A 10,000-nucleotide genomic window follows, 5' to 3' on the forward strand; every position below is an offset into this window, starting at 1 on the left:
TACAAGAAGAGGCCTACCCGAAGAGATGCGTTCTGACAACGGAGGCAACTTTGTAAAGGGTGAGAAGGAGCTTCGAAATGCAATCAACTGTTGGAACCAGTCTCAGATCCACGACTATCTTCTTCAACGCACTGTCAAGTGGACCTTTAACCCTCAAGCTAGTTCCCATCACGGTGGAGTGTGGGAACGGTGTATCCGTACCGTGCGAAAGGTGTTAAAAGCTTTGCCCAAGGAACAAGTGCTAGACGACGAAGGGCTAAGTACTCTGATGTGTGAGGTCGAGGCCATAGTAAACGGTAGGCCAATCACCAAACTCTCTGATGACCCACGTGACCTACATGTAGCTAGAACCAGGCTTTTAGCCAGGCGGCCGTCCAGCCGTCCAAAGGACGGCCAGTTCTCAGAATTGGGAGATTTTCGACGGCCTGTTTTGGGCGGCCATTTACGAGCTTCTGTGCTTAATGTAACAAAACAGTGTCTATAAATTAATAAAACTTATATTTCTTTTTGCTCTTAAGAGTTGTTTTAGTATTTTTCTTCTATATTAACACTTTTTTAGCGAGTTTCCTTTCTGTTTTGATCAATTGAATCAAAGTTGAGCGAAGCGATTTCACAGGCAAAGCCACTGTTCAGTGATATTGACTTACCAAGTCGTCCCCAGGCTACTTTGCCGGCTGCTATAAATAAATACGCACGTTGGTGATTATTTATAAGGATATGAGTCAAAGATCATGCGCCATCCAACTGGGTAAGACGATCTCACGGCTGCAAATGTTATTGTAATCACTTGATTGTATTCTGCTCTGTTCAAGCGAAATCTGGCGGGCATTACAACAAAATAGCCATTTGGTGTAACAACATGTCCAATCATCGTAATATTGCTTTAGGAATACTAATAGTAGGTGAATAGTTAAAGATTGTAGTACCAGAATGCAGTTCGACCAACAAAGCCACGCATGTCTGTTCTTTCGTGTAAATCATGGCTTGACAACTTCAAATTTTAATCACTCTTCATAACAACTGGAGTTCCTATCTCAAATATAATTCAATGTTAAACAAGGTAAGTTGAGGAAAGGATAGCTTAGTAAAATTATCAAAGAAAAACAGCGGTTTAATAGGTAAATTGAAAGACGTTTACAGCTGTCAGAATCGCGGAAATTGCTTCAATTTTTCAAAATTTTCTGGGGGAGCATGCCCCCAGACCCCCCTAGGAGCATGGCGCCGCAGGCCCACATAAAATTTAGACTCCCACTTTCAAAATCCTGGCTAAAAGCCTGGCTAGAACCACTGAATCCCAATCATCTGTTGCTGTTGCGAGCAGGCCCTGCTGTTCCACCTGGAATCTTCTCTAAGTACGATTGTCACAACAAACGCCGCTGGCATCAAGTTCCATACCTTGCTGACGTGTATCTACCCTCTCTCCAGGAGAGGCAAAAATGGAATAAGCAGCAGAGAAACTTTGCAGTACATGACATCGTGTTGGTACTCGACGACAACAAACCACGTAATTCCTGGCCACTCGATCGGGTCCTGGGAGGTGTACATGTATACCAAAAGCAGAGAGGAGATGGATTAGTATGCTCTGTCAAGCTGAAGACCAGTACATCGGAGCTGGTTCGTCCAATCAACAAAATTGTCCTACTGGAGGCAGCTGAATTTCCAAGTAACAGTAACAGTAACTAAGTATTCTAGTATGAACACTGAACTCTAAAAAATCCATTGCAAGTGGATTCAACTTTATTGGACATTATATGTAATTGTTTATTAGCGATTAACTTTAGTTTCTTAGCCTAGTCAACCTCATGTTTCAAAACATTGTTTGTTTCTTCTTGTAAAGGCCATCTGCAGTATTGCCTTTAAGGGGCCGGAATGTTGGTTTCAAACGTGATGTTTTCTCTTTTACAGTATTTTTTACATTATCGCTAGTATGTGTTTCGGTATTTCTTTAAGGATAATCACCTTCATAGATAACGTTTAATCACGTCTGTAATGGTTGCGAATTCCTTCCCCTGACACCCGCATAGGAAATGCGTAATGCTTTCTCGGTTGTCGCAGGCACGTTTTGCTAGTCATAAGTTTTAGTGTTTTCCACAGTAGTTCAGTTCTAGTGTAGACTTCGTACTGTCAACTTCTTCATCCATCTGGATTTTAGTTCTACATGTATCTACACTCGTGCTCATCGTCAAGTTCTCTATAGAGCTTCTAGTCAAGACTAGCACTGGTGCGTGTGCAAACCAAAGTAAGTTTTACTATTTTTATGATTTCGTTTTTTCCAGGATTTAGTTTCGGTTTAAGTTTAAGTTTTGCTCGTCTTATTCTATTAATATATTTGCTTTGGTATCTAGTTTTCAATCAGTTTTTAATCGTTAGTACTCAGCATGGATTTATTGATGAATCTACACTGATATGATCATTGTCAAGTTTCTATCATCGTATTCTATATGTACATGTAGATTGTTAATCAGCTCGTTTGATCTCATTTCTTGTTGTATTTCATTGATGCGCTATTTGAAATTATTAACATTTACCTTAGCCTTCTATATACCTTTTTGTTACTTTTATAGGTAGTTAGCTAAAATAATTAGTTTCTGTTTTGCTTTTACCGCCTTTCAGTTCGAACCAACTTTCATCGTCCTTACAACTTTGTGATCTACCTCTCAACCCTGCGACCTTTGTTCCGTCGTTTTAAATATATTCTTGTCGTTTCAAGTTGCAAGGCTGTACCACTAGGAACTTTGAGCATTTCTATTCAATAAACCTTTACGCTATTGCTTTTAATTCATCATGTTCGTCCTTAACGCTGTGCACCGTGTTATTACGTAATTTGCTTGGTTCATGTCGATCTCCTTGTTCTACCGAGTAAATTTACAAACACCCATGGTCGTCAAATGACATCACTAACCAGTGTTACTTTTCTATAGGATAAACAGTATTACTGGTAAAAGAAGCAAAACAATCAAGAAGCTCGTCCATCAAAATGGAGCGCAAAGAAATAAGACCAAAGAAAAGGGAATTTTTAAAGAGTCTACAGTAACTAATCAGGAACTTGTCAATTTGTTTTAGCGTGTGGGTGTGTGTGTGTGTGTGTGCATGTGACTGCATTCGAAAAGGTGGCATCCTTAAAACTGGAGTAAAGCAAATGCAAAATACAGGCCTTTAAATTTACTTATCGGACAATCTTTTATCCCCAAAATAAAAAGTAAAAAGAACTGACGACTGCATTGCCATACATTTGTGTTAACGCAAACTACGGCATTCCCACGACATTTCACTTTGCCGGCTTCAGACTTTTCATTGTCTCACAAATTAATTCAGTTGACAGCTTCAACAATTCTGAGATGGCACGCCTAGAAACCGGATCTAGTTGTTGGTGTAAATAATGGCAAATTAAATTCTCAGCCACTTCAAAACCCTTAGGGAAGGACTAGTGAAGGTTGTAAAAACTTAAAATTTCATTTACATCACAAATATGACAACAGAAAACACAAATCAATCCTACAATAATGCATTTTTTGAAAGAGGCATAAGACAGCATCTCAGCTGCCTTTCTCTGCAATTGCCCAGTAAATCAAAAAGGCAATAACAGATCGTCAATTAGTGACATAAAAAAACGCCCCACTGATTTACCATAAGCATGTAAATAAACTGGAAGGGCCTAATTATAAGTTCTATAAATTGTTTAAATTTCTGCATAATCCAGTTTAATTTCCCTATAATCAATACATGTTTACGCATAATAGGGCCAAAAATTTCTGCATAATCTTTAATTTTTTTCCGCTTCCTATCATGCAGAAGCCCAGAATATTACCTGCAGATTTATAATGGCCTCCTAGCAAACCTCTTTTTCAAAAACTCTGTATCTTTCTTTATGAATATAATCAAATGGATGATAAAAATAATTAACTTAAATATACATTTATCGCAAAAGAGCGTAAAAAAGGTAGAAGAATGTATGCATTAATAACATTAAAAAGTAAAGTATGATTTAAGATCCTAATTATGAGTTACAATGAAAAAATACTTAGTCTTAAGGAAAGATTTAAATTTGCCAAAATAAGTTTCATTATTATTCCACTATTACGTCATTTTACCACATTTGGTCAAGAGAACACGCAAAATATGAGACGGTATTACACTGTAGAACAGAGCAAATACGGACAGAACTGGAGTTTTCGATGAATGAAATTGTCTTCAACACAATACAAAGCCCGAGAATTTAGCTTGTCATTGCTTGTCTCTCGTCATTTCGTTTATACAATCAAATAAAGGAGATTTGGCTGGCTTTCTGTGTGGTTTACATCGTTCGCAAGCGCCCTGAGGTACAGATGATGCATTTTTTTAGAAACACTCTTACCAAATAAAATTGAAGCAAAATAACACCTTTTTGTATAGTGGAATAATAAATCTCTTATTCCATGGTTTAACATATAATACGCGCTGATATTTTGCGAGTTGCGTAGTATTTTTCTGAGCCCCGCAGTGGTGAGGAAAAATACCAGCAAATATCAGCAATGAGGTCCGGGTTCGGGTCCTGGCAGGGGACATTGTGTTGTGTTCTTGGGCAAGACACTTTACTCTCACGTTGCCTCTCTTCACCCAGGTGTATAATTGGGTACCGGCGAAAATGCTGGGGGTAACCCTGCAATGGATAAGCATCCCATCCAGGGGGGAGAAGAAATACTCCTAGTCGCTTCATGCTATGGAAACCGGAGATAAGTGCCGGCCTGATGAGCCTTCCTAGGCTTGTAACAGAGACTCTACTTACATGTATCACCATGGAATGCTACCTTGCTCTTTTCAAAACTTTTTTTCAAACTGGAAGCCAATTTCATAATTACTTTGACACCAGAAATGCTGAGTCATATCGTTCTCATGGTTGCTGAACAAACATCAAACAAGTCACTACCGTATTTTGTACCAAGGTCCAAAATTGCGCAGCTCCCTTACCATAGTTGGTAACACTCACTTAAAGCTTACCTTATAATACATGTAACTTATTAATATAGAGAACAATGAACATGTGAACATGTGAAATATTATCAACACTATCCGTTCCATCCTCTTACATGTAGTTTCATGATATTGTTCCGTAACTTCTTTTCATTTCTTTTTTAAAACCATTTTGTATTTTGTTTGTTTGTCTTTTTCCAATTTTTAGTTAAACTCTGCTCTAATTAACAAGGGGGTCCATAAGCCTTCATGGCCTCTCGAGATTTCCTCACCTTCAATTGTATTTAAGGCAAAATGAATAATAAATAAACAAAGTGTGTGTTGGTATTTACATACGAACAGTTGTACACCTTGCTTAGTTTTTTCTCTCGTGTTTCTGTTCTCCATGTTTCAACATAATCCTCTACTGAAGTTTTTAATAACAAGAAATATTTTCTCATTCATTTCTTTCAAGAAATTCGTGAATTCAATGGCCTTGATATGGATCACACATCAAAAAACATGATATGTGGCTCCTACACATGTGAAAAAAAAGCACTTTATTGGCTTTATGCTACTTTATGCTAAATTTATTTATTCGTGCCATTTTGGTGAGTAATCTCAGTATGTATATATAACAAATTTAATGTGAGTCAATGGTTGTGAAAAAAAGACCAAAAAAGCCTAAAAAGGTTGCTACAAAATTATTGATCAATTTGGTAGACATGTTTTCATTAATTGAAAAGTTTACTCTTACCTGAAAGGGTAATATTTAACAATTATTCCATGAGCACGCGTTGGATATGAGATGGTAAATAGCCAAGGAGGCGTGTAGCGCCAAGTTGGATATAACCAGTCTCTTATCCAACAAGCGTGAATGGAATAATAGTTTTATTTAATTCCTTAAACTCCAAAAATTTGGAAGTAGGAAATATGAGTGAAAAAAGAGAGAACGTCCGAGCAAAATAGAAAAAACTTGACGAAGATAGTTTAATAGTTTAATAGTTTAATAATGCTTTGTCATGGTAATGTATGTACAATAGAAATAAAATTCGAGAAAAAAGAGAAATAAATAAAAACGCATGACCGGAGAATAGTTGGGGGAAACTAAATTCCAATACTAAGAATATTCCCCATAACTAAATTATCTATGAAAAATTTGAAAAAAAAGAAAGCTAACCAAACGAATCACATCTCATTTTAAGATTGACACAAATGATCTACATGTAAACGATAGGATTTAAAACTACTCAATGAAGACGCATGCATAATGTTTGATGGAATGCTATTCCAGTCCGTTATATAGCGATTGAAAAAAGAAAATTTGAAATAATTCGTACGTGTCTTCTTAGGTCTTATCTTGAAATTATGGTTCCTACGCGTTTTCGATAATACATTAAAATCGAAAAACATATGAGGATCTATGTCACAGTGCCCAAAAATAGTCTTGTACATCTGCACTAAGCAGATAAACTTCCTTTGTAACTCAAGCGAGGGCCATTTCAAGGTCCCGAGTCTTTCCTGGTATTCTTTCTCTGATCTGCAAATAACTCGAGTAGCTCGCCTCTGTACTGACTCTATGCTTTTGATGTGCTTCACTAAGTAGGGATTCCAGAAATGCTACGATGCCTTATCGACTGTGTTCTGTGATATTGTGGATGACTATTTTCTACAGCAAATGGTATTTGAACCCACGAGAAGCGAAAATATTCTGGATTTGATCCTTACAAACACTCCCGAATGCTTAATGAACATCACTGTTTGTGAAGGCCTTGGAAATTCGGATCATTCCTCGATCGAATTTGACTGGAAACTTAAGCCTGGTAGACTTAAACAGGCTCCAAGGTTTGTTTACAACTATCGCACAGCAGATTGGAAAGGTCTTAAGGAGGATCTTGTTAAGATCCCATGGGATACCATTTATTTAATGAGCTCTGTGGATGATGTGGGGGAAGCATGGAAGACCTTATTTTTCCAAGCTGTAGAACGTAATATTCAGAAGAAGTTGATTAAACGTCGACGCGATGTGCCTTGGCTTAACTCAGACTTGAAGAAACTCTTACACAAGAAGCGAAGACTTTGGAAGAAGGCGAAATTCTCTGGGGATCAAGCGAAATGGGCCAACTATAAAAAATTTAGCAACTTGGTGAAAGCCAATTTAAACAAAGCCTATTTTGCATATGTCAAAGACCTCACGGCTTCTTTAAACACCAACCCGAAACGATTTTGGTCTTTTGTGAAATCACGTACAAAGAAGGAGAATACACCTGGTTGTATTATATCTAAAGGTTCTCGCGTGTTAACTCCAGATGAAAAAGCAAATGTCTTTAATCAATTCTTTTGTTCAGTATTTAATGATAGGACTGATAATCTGTCATCCACACCGGGACGTGGACGTGATTTTTCTACTGTTTTGCCTGCATATCTCATTCATGATCTCATTTGCACACCTATTGAAGTGGCTAAAGTACTTAAATCTCTAAATGTAAATAAGGCCTGTGGACCAGACGGGGTTTCCCCGCGGTTGCTCAATGAATGCCACATGGAGCTAGCTCCAATCTTGGCAAGGCTCTTTAATTACACCCTCTCTCGTGGCACACTACCTATTGACTGGAAGTCAGCCAACGTAGTTCCAATTTTTAAGTCAGGGGAACAAACGGCAGTAGACAATTATCGCCCGGTTTCTTTAACTAGTGTAATCGTCAAGTCTTTAGAACGTCTTGTACACAATCACATAATGAATTTTCTTTCTGATAATAAGTTATTGTGTGATAATCAACACGGCTTCAGACCACTACGCTCATGTGTAACTCAGCTGCTCCAGCTTGTCCACGAGTGGCTTCGTATTCTTGAAGAGCGTGGCTCCGTGGATGCAATTTTTTTAGACTTTGCAAAAGCCTTCGACAAAGTCTCTCATCCACACTTGCTACTAAAACTTCAACATCACGGAATCAACGGTCAATTATTGGATTGGATCACAGACTTCTTGACTACCAGAAGACAAAGAGTAATAATTGACGGCCATTCTTCCGGCTGGTCTGAAGTAACATCTGGAGTGCCTCAAGGAAGCATTTTGGGCCCGTTGCTCTTTCTCGTATATATTAATGATTTCCCCTTAGCCGTTAAGTGTAACTGTGGACTCTTTGCTGATGACAGTATCCTTCACCGGAAAGTTGCTTCAGTGTCTGATTGTGATGAACTTCAAACTGACCTTCATAGTGCCCATGACTGGTGTAATTCCTGGCTTGTCACTCTGAAGTCTGAAAAGTCCAAGGTCCTTCACCTATCAAAATCTAAGGATCCTCGCCATCACGAGTACTGGTTGTCCGACAAACCCTTATCAGCAGTGGACCACCATAAGCACCTTGGTGTCTGGCTGGAGTATATAAACTATATCTGTTGTATAATACCTTGTGGTCAGACCGATGTAGGCTCATCACAAAAACATTTCTTGCCTTTTCGCGTACTTCTAAACATCAGATTTGATACAAAGTTTCTACAAAAAAAGTTTTTCTTCATTTTTGGCTTTATTCAGAGAGAAATTAGGCTTTCCGGCGAAAGAGTTTTTAGCTTAGCAATGCTTAGCAGAATAATTTACCATATAAGGACAAACTAAGGTATGTGAGCTGATAACCGAGATTGAGTGAACCAATCAGAGCACGCGAAATGCATTATCCAAGGTTAAGAATTTAAATTAATAAAGTATATACTGTAATAACAAACAGTGTTACATCTAATAATACCTTCTGCATTGTTGGAAGAGCTGCGATTCTCACCATTGAGAGATGAGAGTATTTTTGATAGTTGATCCTTTGTTAGATAACTAGCATCTTTACTTGCCACTGTCTTTGTTGCAGAGGCAGTTTTCTTCTTTGTAACTTTCTCTCTTTGATAGCTCTTAGTTCTACTGTTTACTTTTTCATTCGTCTTTCCTTGGTTGACATTCGTTACTTGACTTTTAAATGCTGTAGGATGAGACACCCTTGCTTGAGGAGGCTTGGAATGCAAACCCTTTGTTCTACCCTAAAAGGTATTGGGACTATCTTAATGAGAGTATTCAAATCTTCAACCTTGAGTACAATTTGCTATTGGCAATTACCACTGAATCACTAGCTGACTGGTTATCAGCTTACATGTATATACTGCATGAAAACGTTGCTGCTGAAGATAAAATTTCCAAGTTTAGTATCTAAATCTATTAAGTTTAATTAATTAATAAACCATGAATGACACGTACATTTGATGGTAATTTATTGCAGTTAATATTTCTTCCCTGATGGCATAGATAGTACAGGGGACTGGCTATGAAACCTGGCAAACTTCAAAGGACTATATCTTTGTTCACTTTTGCGACCTGTCACATGACATTGACAGTGCAGAGACAATCCAAGATGACTTAGGGTTAATTGAGAGGGTCAAGTTGTTTTTAGCGTTTCTAAACATCGTTTTCTCTCTTTAAAGCAAAATTTAACTGTTTATGTAAAGCCATATCATTGGAAAGTTGGGCCAGGTGATAATTGCCCTATGTTTGGCCGTGGAAGGCATAGGAATATGGAATTTGTCTGCTCCAAAGAACGAGACTCATCGAAAGTGGCAAGAAAATTGGCTCAATCAGCTTACAAAATCGAGAGTTTTCAATGCTGAATTAAAAAAAAAAAAAAAACAGATTGAAAATGACAAAGTTTTCACATGTGAAAAGCATTTCGCTGGCGAGGACATAGAAATACATGTATGTAAGTACTGTACAATCGATTGTTTCTTGTGTTTACATTTTTTTGTGACGAGCAACAGCTAGGCAACAGGCATGCTGTAAAGATGATTTTTTAGTTCAAATTGTCTTGGTAATCCTTTCTAATTGGAGGTTTTGTATTATTTACAGTTTGGTCTGCAAAGATGACCAAAAAGTAACCTGGGTGCGGGGCTTTGCCTACTCTAAACATGCCCGCGAAGACTCACAAGTGTGAGAAGCTGATGCTATATAACCTCGCTATATTTTTCATGATGAACAAGAATTAAGTCATCTAGATGTGTGCTACAAAAACTTTGCAGAAACATGCAAGCAAGTTGCGAC

General features: G+C 37.9%; 1 protein-coding gene across 2 annotated transcripts in view; it reads right to left on the bottom strand.

Annotated features, from left to right (window-relative positions):
* Positions 1–10,000, bottom strand: part of LOC138015037 (coiled-coil domain-containing protein 66-like) — a 95,991-nt gene that overhangs the window by 83,510 nt on the left and 2,481 nt on the right. For both annotated transcript variants that reach the window (XM_068861938.1, XM_068861937.1), the window contains exon 4: positions 8,673–8,952. In XM_068861938.1, the coding sequence (XP_068718039.1) occupies positions 8,673–8,952 (280 nt within the window). The remainder of the gene's footprint in view (positions 1–8,672; positions 8,953–10,000) is intronic.

This window comes from Montipora capricornis, chromosome 9 (genome assembly GCF_036669925.1).
Source record: "Montipora capricornis isolate CH-2021 chromosome 9, ASM3666992v2, whole genome shotgun sequence".
Classification (NCBI taxonomy): Eukaryota; Metazoa; Cnidaria; class Anthozoa; order Scleractinia; family Acroporidae; genus Montipora; species Montipora capricornis.